At 38.6% G+C, this 17,355-nt stretch overlaps 1 protein-coding gene across 1 annotated transcript; it reads right to left on the bottom strand.

Moving 5' to 3' along the window:
• Window positions 1-327: 327 nt before the first annotated feature.
• Window positions 328-9,143, bottom strand: CYP7A1 (cytochrome P450 family 7 subfamily A member 1; the record flags this gene model as incomplete). The annotated part of the gene is made up of 6 exons (XM_080694067.1): window positions 328-627; window positions 1,425-1,600; window positions 3,408-3,538; window positions 4,318-4,904; window positions 6,383-6,623; window positions 9,067-9,143. The coding sequence occupies 6 exons, from the start codon at window positions 9,141-9,143 to the stop codon at window positions 328-330; spliced, it is 1,512 nt and encodes a 503-aa protein (XP_080550193.1).
• Between the last annotated feature and the right edge of the window lie 8,212 nt (window positions 9,144-17,355).

Genomic DNA, 17,355 nt, shown 5'->3' with positions numbered 1-17,355 from the left:
TGAAATCTTTGTTTTGATAAAAAAAGGCATTTTTCTCTGAAAAAAAATGAAATTCAATGCCCAGCTATTTGAACATCTGTTGATTTATACAAGTAAGAACAAATTACTGTGCTTCTAGACTTCTTTTCACTAGCACTGTGTGAGAGCAAGTGGAAACTGTCTCCAGAACACTGCCTTCACAAGCCGACCATGGCAGGCAGGTGGGTGGGCAACCGGACACGCTGACCCTTCCATCGCCACGCCATGCATTTGTCCCCAAGGACTTCTCAGTGCTGGTCCATGTGGTCCTCTAACATCACCTAGTATACTCTTTTTCTAGACACATATTTACAAATGTTTGAACTTATATTTAAACTTGATATCATTTAATGGTGGTAAAATGCCCAAGCCTGCACGAGACTGGTCCAAGGGGGGGCATTCCACGTGGCTCTCTACCAGCTCCAGTTCAAAATATAAAAGCATCAGAATTAAAAACTGCTTGATTTCTTGGACTGCAAATAATCTCCCAGGGCAGATCATAGCTCCCGACCCAAAGGGCATGTAGTAATACTTCAGCTTGATTCCATTGCGGTAGAAGGCGGTCTTTGTCTTCCTGTTCTCATCAAGATAGCGGTCGTATTTAAAAGTCTGCAATAAAAATACAAAGAACACAGACCAATAAGCTACTTACAAAAGAATTTCTATCTTTCTTGGCATAGAAGCTCCAAGTGGCAATTTGTTTCTTTTCTTTCTTCTTTTTCTTATTTTTTTCCCTTTTGGCACTCCTGAGGGCATTCTACCTCCATGCTACACTTCTTAACCCTACTTTATTTTCAAACAGGGCCTACTTCCTGAGGCTGCCCTCGAACTTGTGATTCTCCTGCTGCAGCCTCCCAAGGACTGGAATTAAAGGCATGTGCCACCATGCCCAGCTCAATTTTTCTCTTTTAATCAACTTCCTTGATGACCTAGCAAATACCTGACCTTGCACCAGAGAGTAATGAGGAACAGGGGCTTAGTGAGAACCGATGGACTGAGAAAGCTCTTTGGTACCTCCTATCCTGCCTGGTAACGAGCTCCTCAGCCACTCAGAACTGACTAGAAGGGTTCTGTTCAGAAATTAGAAGAGTCAACACACCAATTTTGTGGATTTGGGAGAAAATACATTTTAAGGAAAAAGAAAGCTGGCAGCTCTATTTTCATGACTGCAGATATCACCTAGCAGAGACTATGAGGTGATAAATATCAAATTAAAAATTAAAAAGTGAAGCCACTATCTAAATTTTTAATAATTATATTCAATTATAATTGAATATAATTAAGGGGACAATTAAAGATTGTGCATCCTCAGTTGATGGAATCAGTTCTCTAATGGCAAATGCTCTCCTTGTTTATATCACAGTAGTTATCACCTACATACTGAACTTTCATGAACAGTCACTTACCAGAGGGTCTGGGTAGATTTCTGGATCTAAGTGCATTAACTGTGGATAAAGAGCTATGATGTCATCTTTTCGGATGTTGTAGGAACCATCTTCAAGGTGCAAAGTGAAATCCTCCTTAGCTGTTCGGATGTTCAGGGAGGCACTGGAAAGCCTCAGAGCCTCCTTAATGATACTATCTAAGTATTTTTTAAAAAGTGGGAGGTAAGAAAGAAAGGAGGTGAGAGAAGAAGGGAGGAAGAAAAAAAGGGAAGAAAAACAATTTTAGGATTTGAAGTCTACATAATAGAGTTTAAAACACTTCTGGCAGATGACCATAAACTTGGAAGCGAACTAGAAAAAACCTTCCCAAGCTTTCTTTGTTATCAGTGACATAATTAAATATAACCATATCTGAATGATTTTAATCTAATCATCTGATTTAATGATAGTTTTTATAATGCTATCATATTCTCAGCCATCAGTGGGAACCAGAATTCATCATTTTGTAGAAAAGTAATCTTATCACCAATAAAAATAATCTTATTTCTGTTTTTTTTTTGTGTGTGTGTGTGTATGTGGTACTGGGAATGGAACCCAGGGGCATTCTACCTCCGAGCAATACCTCCAACACTAATTTTTTATTTTTTATTTGAAACAGGATCTAAGATGTAGAGGGCCTCACTAAGTAGCTGAGGTTGGCCACGAACCTGCAATCCTCCTATCTCAGCCTCCCAGTACTAAAATTACAAGCATGTGCCACCACATCTGGCCAAAATATGATCTTATTTCTATCTGACACTAAACAGGTAATAAAATTAAAAGAATCAGTAACCAATTTTTATGTGAACTACTAAGTTTATCATTTTTGAGTTAACATATGGGTAACACTTTTCTATATTAATGCTTTTCTAGGTGTTTTTTTTGGGGGGGGAGGGAAGCATCCATTTAGTATTTACAAGAGTTCATCTTTATCTGCACACTACCTGTTGGGGTGTGGTGATACCCTGCTTGTGGCTAAAGGCATAAAAAGGACAAGAGGAACCACTTTGGGAATAGCAGAAATGCAGAGACCTCCTGGGAGGTCCAGCAGCCTCTCACCCTCTCTCCTTTACCTGTCATGTTTTAGGGGTTCATCCCATGTTCATGTAAAAAATCACAGAAGTTCAGCACTTTATACACAAATGAGAAAAGTAAGGCTCCTAGAAGAGCAGGGACAGGTATGAGAATCCCAGGACGGGTCGAGCTTGACACAGAACCTAACTTCTCTTGCCCTTTCCAGTAAGATTCATTGCCCCTAGATATATACATCAATTTCTTTCCTTAAGTGAAAAAAAAAATTCAGCCTGGCATGGTGGCACATGCCTGTAATCCCAGAGGATAGCAGGTCTGAGGCCAGCCTCAACAATTTAGTGACCCCTTGTTTCAAAAAATAAAAAAATAAAAAAATAAATTATTGAAGGTATAGCTCAGAGGTAGAATGTCCTTGGGTTCAATTTTCAGTACCAAAAAAATTTTTACAGTTTTTTTTTTACTACAAACACATAACAATTTTGTATTTCTATCCAATATAGAAAAGCAAAAGGAAGAAAAATCAAATAACCTTAAGTCTAACCACCACACCCAGGCATCTAATTATGTTTTTTTGATGGCACTTTGCCTCTTTTAATTTTGTAAAAATGAACCACATGCTTTCTCTAACCATACAATTACTGGGATTAACAAGAGGGGCAGAGGAGGGGACAGTGGTTGACAGTGTAGAGTCAAGAGTCCCACATCTATGCACCCACTCGAGGGGTCGGCTCTTGGAGTGGCTTAACCTCTAGGAGTTCATTTCCTCCCTTGGTATACAGAAATTGTAACATCTTTAGCTATAGGATTGCTGTAAGTATCAAAAAAGTCAAATCATATGGAATACTTAGCATAATGTTTGGAACTCAGTAAGGGCATAATACATGTTGACCCTGTTGTTAACACAGTGAATGGGAGGTAGCATGGCAAACGCACCTAGTACCGGCAGGTCATTTAGTGGAATTTGATTCAAACAACCAGGATTGCTTTCAAAGCTGAGACTCTGCCCGGTCTTCTCTAATGCTTGATTCACTTCTTCAGTAGCTGCTTTCATTGCTTCAGGATTTCTATTAATAACGATAAAAGAAAAAAAAATACATGGAAAATAAATGTTTTAATATTTAGAGATCTGCAAACAAATTGGCATTTTCTCATTCTCTTAACGAGGTGTTTGTGATACTAGGGAAGGCGGGAAAGGCATATTCCCATTCATGTGTACTCCATTTGTAATTATGCTTATGCCCTGGGAGATGGGCAAGAATCGTCGTTTTCAAAGGGCCTTGCAAGCCAGGTGTGAATGTCACAGGGTATGGTTAAAACTACGTACAAATATTAAAGTTATGTTGGAATTTTACTATAAATATGTGAATGTATTCTAGTCAAATAAACAGGAGGACAACATTACTAACTGTGGGGAAAACAAGCTAGGATTACATAAATAAAGTATAGCCACTGTGTTAATCATTGTCCATAAGTCAGTAATCATTGAGATATATTTTTATGATTATGAAGTCTGCATTCATAGGCTCATCAGGAGCCTTTTGGGATTAAAAGCAAGAGCATCTCTCTCTCTGTCTCCTCTCTCTCTCTCTCATTCTCTCTGTCTCTCTCTCTCTCATTCTCTCTCTCTCTCTCTCTCTCTCTCTCTCTCTCTCTCTCTTTCTCTCTCTCTTTGGGACTATGCACAAAACACAGCTTACATTTTTATAAGGATTGAATGAGATGATATGTGTTAGACATTCACGAGTGTAAATGTTATCTTTGTAATTGAGCCTTTTCTTGAAAAGTTCATATGGGTGGACTTGGCCTTTGTACCTGAATAAGGAGATAAAAAGTTGCTAGTTACCTAATCATCTGAAATAAGCTCCAGAAAGTGGCTGGGATGGTGTTTGCTTGCGATGCCCAGAGGATGGCGAGGTGCGTCTTGGCCTTTTCTGAGTCGTCAAAGGTAGACAGCGTGTCATTCAAAAACATACGCAGGCGGATCAATTCCGAGACTTGGTCCCTCCTTTGAAGGTTCTCGTGCCTTAAGTCCTCCGCCAGTTTCTCCCGGGCTTTGTGCGCTGTCTTGAACAGGTGAATGGGGAGGCCCGCTACCAGGGCGGGGAAGACTTCATCGAATTGCTTGAAGTTGTCGAGGTTGTTTACAATCAGGGCTCTTTGTGCATCTTGGCTTGCAAGATCTCTGCCAAAAAGGGTTAAATACCCAGCTTCAAACATCACCCGGTAGCAGAAGGCGTACATCTCTTCCTTTACCCAGGCAGCGCTCTTCGGTTTAGGAGAACTGGGGCGTCTCAGGATAAGCTGAAGGTTGTCCATCATGGCTTCCGTGAGGGAATTCAAGGCATTTCCTTGCAGCGTTTTGACGAAAGTGTCGTTGATGTTCTCAGTGGTATTTCCATCGCTTGGGTCAATGCTTCTGTGCCCAAACACCTGGCAGCAAATAGAATTTGTGGGGAGAAAAAAATTAAACTTGATCTAGTGCTGGTAGTACATGAGTCAAAAATAGATCTGATACCTTGTTTTTCATTTTTTTAAATTTTTATAGTAGTAGGGATTGAACCCAGTACTTCTGAGCTATACCTCAAGCCTCTTTTATTTTCTTTTGAAACAAAGTCTAGTTAAATTGCTGAGGCTCTCTTCAAGTTCCTGAGGTTGACCTTGAACCTGCAATCCTCCTGCCTCAGCCTCCTAAATACGGGGATTACAGGTGTGTGCCACCAGGCCTAGCTAGATTAGATACTTTAATAATTTGCTTTTGGCCTTCCTACATACAATTTAACAGGACTTTACAAAGAAATGGCCAGATCATACTCTTCCTTTAAATCTAAGCTCAGATCCCTCCTCTTCTTGGACCATTCTAGTCATCTATTTATTTTATATGCTGTTGCACTATTTGCATATCAGTTTGATACTAATCAATAAAAATTTATTCACTAGTCTCTGTTATATTATTTGTTGTAGGTGCAGTTTAACAAGACTTCAAGCAACTTAGCAGCAAATACTACATCTACTTTTTCTTTGCAGAGGCTCACTCAGTACTGATTGTAGTCTCTGTAACAGAGCTTAGATAACATCTAAATAATGCTTAATTATCTGGTGGCTTCCGTAAGAAAATGGAACACTCGTGTGGCATGAATGCAGTAGAACAACGTTGAATGTGAAGTTTTTAACCACCTGTATTGTCTATATCATATAGAGACATCATTGATGTGATGAGTTTGTCTTATTGATACGGTGCCATCTGGCTCAGTAAAGCATTTAATTTTTATTTCACCCTCATTAGCTAGTTATCAAATGGCAAATCTATACCTAGTTTGATTTTTTTTTTCAGGGCTGGGGATGGAACCCAGGAGCATTCAACCTCCAAGCAACACCCCCAGCCTTATTTTTTATTCTTTATTTTGAAACAGGGTCTGAGTTGCAAAGGGCCTCACTAAGTGGCTGAGGCTGTCCGTGAACTACGATCCTCCTGTCTCAGCTTCCCAAATGCTGGGATTACAAGTGTGCACCACCATGCCCGGCCGTTGTTTGAATTTTTTAATAGTGCTAAGAGACTATGTCTAGTTTGATTGGTTGTTTCTAAGAATCTCCACCATAGGGTAACTCTCTTCAACATGTCTATTCAATAATCAAAGACATCAAAATTACTAAATAGATGCCGGGCGTGATGGTGAACGTTTATAATCCCCCCGCTTGGGAGGCAGAGACAGGAGGATCACACAGATTCGAAGCCAGCCTCACTGGTTTAAGAGACCCTGTTTCCAAATAAAAAGTATAAAATAGGTCTGGGAGTGTAGCTCGGAGGTAGAAGGATTTCCAGGAATCCCAGTACCACAAAAAAATTACTAAATAGGTATATTAAAAATTAGCAAAGAAACAAGAAGCTGTTTAAATGCAAAACTGGTTACCTTAGCAGAGGTAGTGAAGTGAAATTTTTTCCAATCAAAATATTTCCCATGGCACAACACCCTGTGGTAGGACAGGGAGTTGGTGATGAAATGGACATATTTTCCCATTAGATTGCAGGTAAAAACATGACCATGTTTCCTTTGATTTTCTCTGAGGAACTCAAGAGGATTGGCCCCAAATTTCAGAGCACAGCCCAGGTATGGTATGAATCCATTCTCCAGAGGCGGTTCGCCCATTTTCCTGTAAAACACAAATGCATGATAGACATGGAAAATTACATGTTTGATTTTTTATTCATATCAGGTTTTAATAATTCTGCCACTGACTTCAGATTTCCCAGTTCTATAGTATATACATATATTTTTTGTTAATTGAACCCTACTCTTTTACTAAAATAATGGATTTTTAAAACTAGTAACAGATGCTGGTAAAATTGATTACTAAATCTATACATACATACATACCTACATATACATATATATTTAAGAAGCACTGATTGAATGTCTACTATGTGCTAATTCCTTTCCCTAATGATGGGGATAAAAGATCAACAAAGCCAATCGCATTCTTGCTATCAGTTCAGATAGGAAAATAACTCTCGGTGCTTACATTTTTCTAAGTATCATTTGCCTAGGTATCTAAAATGCTTTACTTGTTTCTTTTCTTTTTCTTTCTTTTTTCTTTGTTTGGTCTTGGAGATTAAACACGGGGGTGTTCTACCACTGAGCCACATCTCTAGCCCTCTTTTATTTTCTATTTAGTGATAGTCTTGCTAAATTACTGAGGCTCCCTCAACCCTGCAATCCTCCCGTCTCAGCCTCCCAAGTACTGGGATTATAAGCATACACCACCACACTCAGTTCAAAACATTGAACACCAAACAGTAGAGGATTGCAGAATTAAACTTTTCAAAATTTTAAGTAAGATATTATTCTTGGGACTGTGGGTGTGGTTTGATGGTACAGCTTTCCCTGTATCTAACAGACCCTGGGTTTGATCCTAGCACTGAAAAAAGATATTATTCTAAGGAGAATGTCATTTGAGAAATAAGTTTAGGATAAAAGAAAATCAGATAATACAAACATTGACAGGATCACCACCTATAATGTAATGCTTTTTAATGCTATAATAAATGTTTTACTAGGAAATATAAACATTAAAATTTGAGCATACCCTACTCTACCCCATATTAGAATAACAGTATATGAAATGATTATTTTATGCTCAAAGATAAGTAGTTTATTTATTTATTTATTTATTTTTTATATTTGGTGGTACTGGGGTTCCTGGAAGCCCTTCTACCTCCGGGTACACTCCCAGACCTATTTTATACTATTTTTATTTTTGGAAACAGGGTCTCTTAAGCCAGCACGGCTGGCTTCGATCCTGCGCGATCCTCCTGTCTCTGCCTCCCAAGGGCAGGGATTACAAACGTGTGCCACCACACCCGGCGATAAGTAGTTTAACTAAAACTATAAATAATCATGCCTGGATTAAAATACCTCAGAAGACAAAGACACTTGCAAATGGTATACAACACACAGATGGGGCGTGGTGGTGCATGCTTGTAATCCCAGCATTCAGGAGGCTGAGACAGGAGGATCATGGTTCGCGGACAGCCTCAGCGACTTAGCGAGAGTGAGATTCTGTTTCAAGAAATAAAAAGACTAAAACAAATAGGGCTAGGGGTGTAGTTCAGAGGTATAAAGACCCTGAGTTCCATTCTCAGTTCCAGAAAAAAAAAGGGCATACAACACATCATAGTAGTCCACAGAACTGAAGACACACTAGGATTTATTCACTCATTTTGAGACTAACATAACAGAAGATATCTATATACTCTTACCCCAGATTACTCTTTGAACCAGTCAGAAGTTAAATGAACTGTGGTTCTGGGTTTGTATTCCTTGAACAAATTATAAATAAATGATATGTACAAATGAAAGTGGTGTCACATATACAATTAACAAAGTTTGTCAGTCACCATGATTGGTTGGCCTTAGGAAGGGAAGAGTAATAGACTGGGTGGCTCGGGCTCTGTGCTTTTGCCAGGTTAGGCTAAGTTTATGCACAAGAGAACATTCATTTGGCCAGAGCACCTGTTCCATCTACATGGCAGCTCTCCACTGCATAATTTCACTTGCCATTTGTATTGTTCCTAAGCTGGGCTTGCTCCGTACATATACAAAGAAACGCACACAAAGATCTTATAAATTTTTTCAGTTATTTATAACAACTATAAATTACCATTGGTATATGTAAATACTAAAAACTGTCATTTTATATTTTACTAGATTATATTTTATTAGATTGAGTAAAATATATCACTGTTAAAATTTTAATCTAAGCTGGGCATGGTGATGCATGCTTATAAACCCAGTACTTGGGAGGCTGAGACAGGAGGATTGCAGGTTAATGGCCAGCCTAGCTACTTAGTGAGGCCCTCCACAACTTAGTGAGACCCTGTTTCAAAATAAAGAATGAAAAATAGGGCTGGGGGTGTAGCTCAGAGGTATAATGTCCCTGAGTTCAATCCTCAGTAATACAAAAAATTTCTTTTCAATCTAAAATATTAAAGAAGAAAATATTGATGTGTGTGCATATATTGTATAGTATAATAATTTATTTTAGAACAGAAATACTTAAATGAACTAAAAGATAATTTAAAGAAAAAATTTCTTACCTTCTTCTTATTCCAAAAATAAGCCATAAACAGCACACAGCTACAACAATCCCACAGATCAAAGATATAGTTATCATTTTGTAAATCTACTATGAAACTTTTGAGGAGAGCCTACAGTTGAAAGGTAAGGATGCCCCTGAACAGAGACTCACACTAGACTTTTTATACCCAATAACTTGAACTTGGGTGACCAAAGCAAATACTTTATCATTTGTTCATTCTATTTGGAAAAAAAACAAAAAGAAGTGGTATTAACTGGCCTTTGAACTAAGTCCACAGTATCAGAAGAGGTTCCAAAACAATCAGAGACCTGCAATACTTGATAAGCTGAAGGTCTTTCAAACACATGGTTGACTTAACATCAGGACACAGCTAATATTACAGGATTAGTATGTCTATGGAAAGGACAAATAAACCAATTCAAAATGAACATATTTAATAGAAATGCAGTGTTATTGAAAGAAAACCAAGCAAAAGTAATTCAAGCTCATGGTTTCATATTATTACCTTTCTTTTGTGGTACTGGGCATGGAACTCAGGGGTATTCTACCTCCGAGCTATACCTGCTGCCCCATTTTTTATTTTGAAACAGAGTCTCACTGAGTTGCAAAGGACCTCACTAAGTAGCTGAGGGTGGCCATGAACTGAGATCCTCCTGTCTCAGCCTCCCAAATGCTGGGATTACAAGCGTGCACCACCATGCCCAGCTTATTATTACCTTTTGAAGGAGAAATTCATTTAAATGATTTTCCAGGGAGCCACAGTGATCAAATTTGAAGGAGAACATTTCTCTTGCTTCATGTTTCAGGGCTTTTACATAGACTGTAACCTCTTACTTGATATCATCCAGATAGAAAGAATTTCACAGAAATGCATCTTCCAGATAAACAGTTTATTTTAAGCATCAAACATTATCAATTATTATTTATAATTAAAAAGTTTTATTTGAGCCAGGCGTGGTGGCGCACGCTTGTAATCCCAGCGCTTGGGAGGCTGAGATAGGAGGATCATGTAGGTTCGAAGCCAGCCTCAGCTGGTTTAAGAGACCCTGTTTCCAAATAAAATATATTTAAAAAAATAGGTTCAAAGCCAGCCTCAGCTACTTAGTGAGGCCTTCAGCAACTTAGTGAGACCCTGTTTCCAAATAAAATATTAAAAAGGTCTGGGAATATAGTCAGGAGGTAGAAGGCCCCTGGGTTCCATTCCCAGTAGCACCAAAAAAAAAAAAAAGTTTTATTTGTCTATTATTACAGCAATGTTTTTATTTCAAACAATATAGGATTAACTGAAAAATATCCTAATAGAAAGTGAGTTTAACATTTCATAATTTAATTTCTATACTATTCCCGCTCGGAGGTAACCACTGTAAATTGTTTGGCTTTATTCTTCCAAACTTTATTTAAATTTTGTGTGTTGTTTGGTGGTGCTGGAGATCAAATCTTGGATCTTGTGTATGCTAGGCAAGTACTATTATCAGTGAGCTATAGCATTAGCCCCCTATTTAACATGAACAATAATTGAGCAGTTTATTATGTTCCAAAAACTTTTCCAAGATATTCTGGATATAGGCATTAATAAGATAAACATGTTCTCTGCTCTCAGTGAGGCTCTATTGCAGTGGTGAGATTGATAATAAAGTATTTGTTAAGAATCAGATAAAACAATTTTTCAAAAGGCAAAGACAAATTTTTACACAACTTAGTTTGAATTTTAAGTTTATATTATTACCTATATTCACTTATTCAGTAGATCTTCACTCATTATTATAAATTACTAATTTTGAGAATTGTTTCTTGACAGTGTATCACCTTTTTATTTTAAAGAAAAATATTTGACTGCATGTTGTAGAAAACAAAAGCCTTCTAATTTGCTTTTCTTAAATAAAATACTATGGCATAATCTTTCAAAAAAAGAATTAGGTAAGCCGGGCGTGGTGGCGCACGCTTGTAATCCCCGCGCTTGGGAGGCGGAGACAGGAGGATCGTGCAGGTTCGAAGCCAGCCGTGCTGGCGTAAGAGACCCTGTTTCAAAATTATAAAATAGGTCTGGGAGTGTAGCCCGGAGGAAGGAGGGCTTCCAGGAACCCCAGTACCACCAAAAAAAAAAAAAAAAAAAAAAAAAAAGAATTAGGTAAAACAAAGAAGAGAGAGCTATTTCAGGAGAGGAGGATAACTTTGGTGATCAGAAAAGTCCTCTCTGAGGAGGTGAGACTTGATATCTAAGTGATAAGAAATGATTGCTCATGTGAACATCAGAAGGAAGAGCATTCTACAGGGACAGGCCAAGGTCCTGAGCCAAGGGTGAAGCTGGTACATCTAAGGACAGTTATGAAAAGTAGAGGGTAGTGAATGAGGAAAAAGTTAATTAAGTCAAAAAGACAAGACGATAGGCAGGAGCCAATTCACATAGAAATGCCCCAAGCAGGAGAGGTTTCCTAGGGCAACAAGACATTTGAAGTTTGGGAGATCTATTAGAAATACAAGGGCCACACTGCAACTGAGAGTCTAAAGCTAAGGAGAAGGCCAGTGCTAGAGACATAGAACTCTATGACCAGCTTTTGAAAGATGTAAAGCCAAGAGGCCCTAAGAGATGGCCTAGGAAGACAGTAAAGTCTGTGACATGGATTTCCACACCACAGGGCTTTTCACTCGCAAGGGCCTGAGAGGGGTAGACGAGAAGAAAAAGATAAGGAAAAACCAGGAAGAAATTCAGAGAACATGGTGCTGCAGAGAGTAAGAGCAGAATCCCTTGAAGAAAGATGAGTGATTAACAGTATCTCGTGCTACTCTGAGGGCAAGTGAGATGGTAAAAAACGGCCACTGGATTTAACAACACAGAGATGACGAGGGACCAACACATGGAGAGAGGGTTACATTAAAGATTTTAGTGGTTCATAGCATTTCTAAAAACAGAATATGAGATACCTAGGGCATTTGCCATTTCTATATACATAGGTAGAATTTTTAATATGTAGTTAGAATTTCTCTGAACAAATACATCGTACTTATTTTAGCTGATTCCATGTTCATGGGCATTTGGATTATATCTGGTTTGGGCTATAGACTCCATAGATTCATTTCATATTTGTGTTCTCTTAAACACAGACCACAGATATTTTTTCATAATTTAATGATCATAATAATTAATATCAGCCATTGTGCAGCAGTACCTAGACTTTCTAAGAAAAATCTGTTTAGGTTTTTTTTTCTTAGTGCTTGGGGCATATGAAATACATTTTGACTGTTTTTTATCTATGTATATTTCCTTTAAAGGGCTCATGAAGAACCTAAACATATACATGGCCAATCTCAACAGAATATCAGAGAAAACACCAATCTAATATTCAAACAACCCCTTAGAGTCGCCTGTCACAGACAAAAGTTGAAAGGAGATGGTACAGAGGAACTCAGTACAATTTCTGAGTCTATAATTATGTCAAAAAGAAAAAGGGTTTTCAAAATGTAAAATAGAAAATGAGCCGGGCATAGTGGCACACGCTTGTAATCCCCGTGCTTGGGAGGTGGAGACAGGAGTATCACGCTGGTTCAAAGCCAGCTGCGCTGGCTTAGGAGACCCTGTTTCCAAATTTTAAAAAGTATAAAAATAGGTCTGGGAGTGTAGCCCGGAGGTAGAAGGATTTCCAGGAAAGGTTTCCCAGTACCACCAAAAAAAAAAAAAAAAAAAGTAAAGAAGAAAATGCATTCACAATCTCAGGAAAACTTTCTTATATCTTGTGTTCTTCACCCAGTCTTAGAACACCACAAATTTCTTTCAAACAGAGCCTGGTTAGTCTTTGGGGATGTACATCAGTGGTAGGGTGCTTACCTAGCATGCCTTGGGTTTAATTCCCAGCACCACACCACACACAAAGTTATATACATAATGAAGTCTGCTTAGTGTTTACCTTAATTTCCTTTATCTTGATCTCTTTACTCCTTTGTTTAAAATCTCTTTTTTTTTGGACTGGGGATTTAACCCCAGGGCATTCTATTTCCAAGGTATACCCCTTAGCCCTTTTAATTTTGAAATAGGATCTTGCTAAGCTATTGAGGCTGGCCTCAGACCTGCATTTTATTTTATTTCATTTCATTTTTATTTGCAGTACTAGGGATGGAACCCAGGGGCATTTGACCTCCAGGCTGCACCCCCAGTCCTATTTTTTATTTTTATTTTGAAATAGGGTCTGACCAAGTTGCAGAGGGCCTCACTAAGTAACTAAGATTGGTGGCAAACCTGAGGTCCTCCTGTCTCAGCCTCCCAAGTACTGGGATTACAAGTGTGCACCCCAATGCCCGGCTCAAACCTGCAATTTTACCGTCTCAGTCTCTCAAATTAAAAATCCTTTTTTATATAACAAAAGCCCAGAAAATACACACACACACACACACACACACACACATACACACACTGGCTTGAATATTTTATTTACATTTTTTTCTATATGGTTTATGTCTTTTCTTCTGAGAATGCCACTTCTTATTGCTGCCATGCGTCCACAAATGGCACCTGACAAGGATCTAATATGTTGCTTCTAATTCAGGATATGGTCACTTCAGATTTTTTTTACAGTTTCTAGAACTTTCTATAGATGGCAAACTAATACCTAAGCAATTTCCTGATGAGCTCTATGGGTCTGGTTTCTTGTGTCGGCTTTATGACATCTCGATGTGCCTGCTATATCAGGTGGTAAGTGAATGCTGCATCAACAGCCAAGTCCTGTGCCTGTTTTTCTTTTCTCCTCCTCTGTGTTTCAGCTGGGTTGATTTTATTTATTTTTCCATCTCTGTCTTTCTCTCTTGACTTCATACACACACTGAGCACCTACTACTTGCCAAGCACTGAGTCAGCACTGGGGACACGGTGTAAGCAGGTCAGCCATGACCTTAACCCTGTGGAGTTTCTATCACAGCAGGGAAAAGGCCAAGAGAGGAGTACACTTGCCAGAAGTCTGGGCATGTGCAGCTGAGTTTAGCTAAACTCTAAGCCCCAACATAGCTTATCAATTTTGTTTTTATTTGTGTGGAGACGTGTGGGAGAATAATTTATATGGGCCTCGGAGAATATAGGGTTAAGTTTAATACCACATCATTGTGAACAGAAATATGCAAATCATAAAATCTTAAACCAGAGGAGAAGAAAAGTAAAATTAATAACTAGATCTATTGCCTTTTTCCATTAAGAAATGTAAGAAATGTAATAACAGGGCTGGTGTTATAGCTCAGTGGTAGAGCACTTGCTTAGCATGTGTGATCCCCAGGCCCTGAAATTAATTAATTAATTAATTAATTAATTCAATGAACAGCGAACACACACAACAATCTGATTGCTTTAAATAAACTGAACTGTGAATTTGGTTAGACAATGGAGTCAAAGTAATGGTCTTTCTGAATTCACAAGTCAACCCACTCTCGGTAATTAAACACAGATGCCTCAGTTAAGGCAATACTTTGGATTTTCCAAGGGCATCACACAACTATTGTGAATCAATACTGTCATGAGCCGGGCATGGTGGCGCACGCTTGTAATCCCCGCGCTTGGGAGGTGGAGACAGGAGGATCGCGCAGGTTCGAAGCCAGCCGTGCGCGCTGGCTTAGGAGACCCTGTTTCTAAATAAAAATATAAAAATAGGTCTGGGAGTGTAGCCCAGAGGTAGAAGGGCTTCCAGGAACCCCAGTACCACCAAAAAAAAAAAAAGACTGTCATGAGTTTGTAACTCAGGCCAGCAGCAGCGGACCATGAAGGAATGGACTGATGAAGCCTTGCTGCAGTTAATTTGGGTCTTTCATAATAAGCAATTGGAAAATATATCTATTCACATTTGAACTGTCCTCATGAAGCCATAGGGGGAAAAACACTTATAGCAATAATAGATGATTGTCTGATTTTAAAGTGTGATTTTTGAATCTGAAATACCCAGTTTTAGAGTTGCAAATGCCTAGCTGCATTAGAGAGTAAAAAAAAAAAAAGGTGTTGGTAAATTAATCTTATTTTAGAGGCGCATTATAATTTTTACCATTCATTGTGAGGTTTTCACTTATTAAAACCTTTTGGTGTATATTTTCCTATTGAATAAAACAATCAACTTTGGCTGGGCAAGTATTTAAGCGATGTCAAAAATAAGATGCAAAGGTTTAGTAAGACATGTCAGATCCCATCCTTTTTTCTTTTTTTTTTTTTTTTTTTTGTTTTTCTTTATTTGGTACTGAGGCTGGAACCCAGGGGCATTCTACCTACAAGCTACACCCCCAGCCCTATTTTTTATTCTTTATTTTGAAACAGGATCTCACTGAGTTGCAGAGGGCCTCACTAAGTAGCTGAGGCTGGCCACAAACTGCTATCCTCCTGTCTCAGCTTCCCAAATGCTGAGATTACAAACGTGCGCCACCATGCAGATACCATCTTTATTAAGATAAAACTGGAATTAAACCTGGATTTTCATTTTAGTACTGCCACTAAGTCTTTGCCTTTAAACAAAATGTTTATCCTCTCCATATTTTTGCTTTTTTATCTTTAAAATGGGGGTTATAGTAACTCATAATGTATCTATTAAGATGAAATAAGACTATATATAGTTAGTTTTGTGTTTATGCATGAAATGTTTGTTATAGTTGTGAAGTGCCAAATCCAAAATTTTGCTTAGACTTTTCTTATATGAAGTTCAGTATTCATTTTATATAGCCCAGTACTTCATGAGAAGGGAGTCAAAGTCAAGAGAAGGTCAGGAGTACCTGACCATAGATTTAGGAACTTACCCTCACCTAGGTGTGAATTAGTTAATCAACTGATCATTATTTCATGGATTTTGTTCATATTAATTTAGCACCTACTTTGTGTGATGCATTTTTGAAGTGTTGACGGTATCTCCAGCATACACAGGTAAATAGGGCAGATGATATCTCTCTTCTGAAGGGGATACATCCAATCAACAGGAGAGCCAATAAACTATTTTGGCTTTAGATAGAGAAATTATCATTTCTATTATTAGAAAAGGTCAAGGCAAGGCCTCAGATTTTGGTGCCAAGATCTTCACAGGCTTGCCTCATCTGATTCACATGGTAACCATCTGAGATGGGTATTTTTGCCTCTATGTACAAATGACCTAATCCTGCGAGGCTCTGGCTTCAAGCCCAGGACAATCTCTGCTATTGCAGTGCACCACAGGGAAAGCATCCATTGCCCAACTTAAAGACAGACTTGAGGACCGAACTCCAGGCTAAGTGGTCCTTTGCCTTTGTGGTAAGGCTCAGCCCGCTCTCAGCCTTTTTCATAGGAACCCCAACTGGTTCACCAGATTCAGTGTCCTCAACAAACCTGACCAGCCCAGGGAGAAAGAAAGTGGGGGCAGGGAGAAGGATACAAGGTGATTCTATAAAAGTAGTTTTTTCCTACTTTGATTTTGTTTGTTTTTGTGGTTGTAGTATTATAGTACAAGGGATTGAACTCAAGGGCATTCTACCTCTGGGCTACATCCCTAGCTCTATTTTATTTTTCACTTGGAAAGAGGGTCTCACTGATCTGTGGAAAGCCTCCCTAAGTTGCTGAGGCTAGCCACAAACCTGTGATCCTCCTGTCCCAGCCTCCCAAGGTGTGCTCCACCACACCTGGCTTCCCACTTTCTTCATAATGGCCTTGAATGCACAAGCTTTTAAAAAAAAATCAGTGAAAGAAATGCAGTTTATCTATATTTTTATTGCCTGTATATATTTTCTATATATCATGTCTAAGAAAACTGACTAATCCAAGGTTATGAAGATTGATGCCTACATTTTCTTTTCCCCTCCTCCTTCTTCTCCTTCTTCTTCTTCTTCTTCTTCTTCTTCTTCTTCTTCTTCTTCTTCTTCTTCTTCTTCTTCTTCTTCTTCGTGTGTGTGTGTGTGTGTGTGTGTGTGTGTGAGAGAGAGAGAGAGAGAGAGAGTTTATTTCTTGGGGTTGAACACAAAGGTATACTATTACTGAGCAACATCCCTAGACCTTTTTATATTTTCATTTTGAGACAGTCTTGCTAAGTTACAGAGGATTACCTTGAACTTGCAACCCTCCAGCTTCAGCCTCCCAAGTACTGGGATTACAGATGTGTGCCATGCACCCAGTATGCCTATATTTTCTTCTACATTTTATAATTTTGTAAATTTAGGCCTTTGCTTAATTTTGTGTTAATTTTTGTACGTGATGTGAGGTAGTGATCCAACTTCATTCTTATACTTGTAGATATCCACTTGTTTCCGCATGATTCTAAGAAAATATTTCTTTCCCTATTAAAAGCTCTTGAAACCCTTCTTACAAACCAAC

The sequence above is a fragment of the Muscardinus avellanarius genome (assembly GCF_963383645.1).
Source record: "Muscardinus avellanarius genome assembly, chromosome: 4".
NCBI lineage: Eukaryota > Metazoa > Chordata > Mammalia > Rodentia > Gliridae > Muscardinus > Muscardinus avellanarius.
Note: the sequence above shows the minus strand (reverse complement) of the source record. Positions and strands in the feature narration are given on the sequence as shown.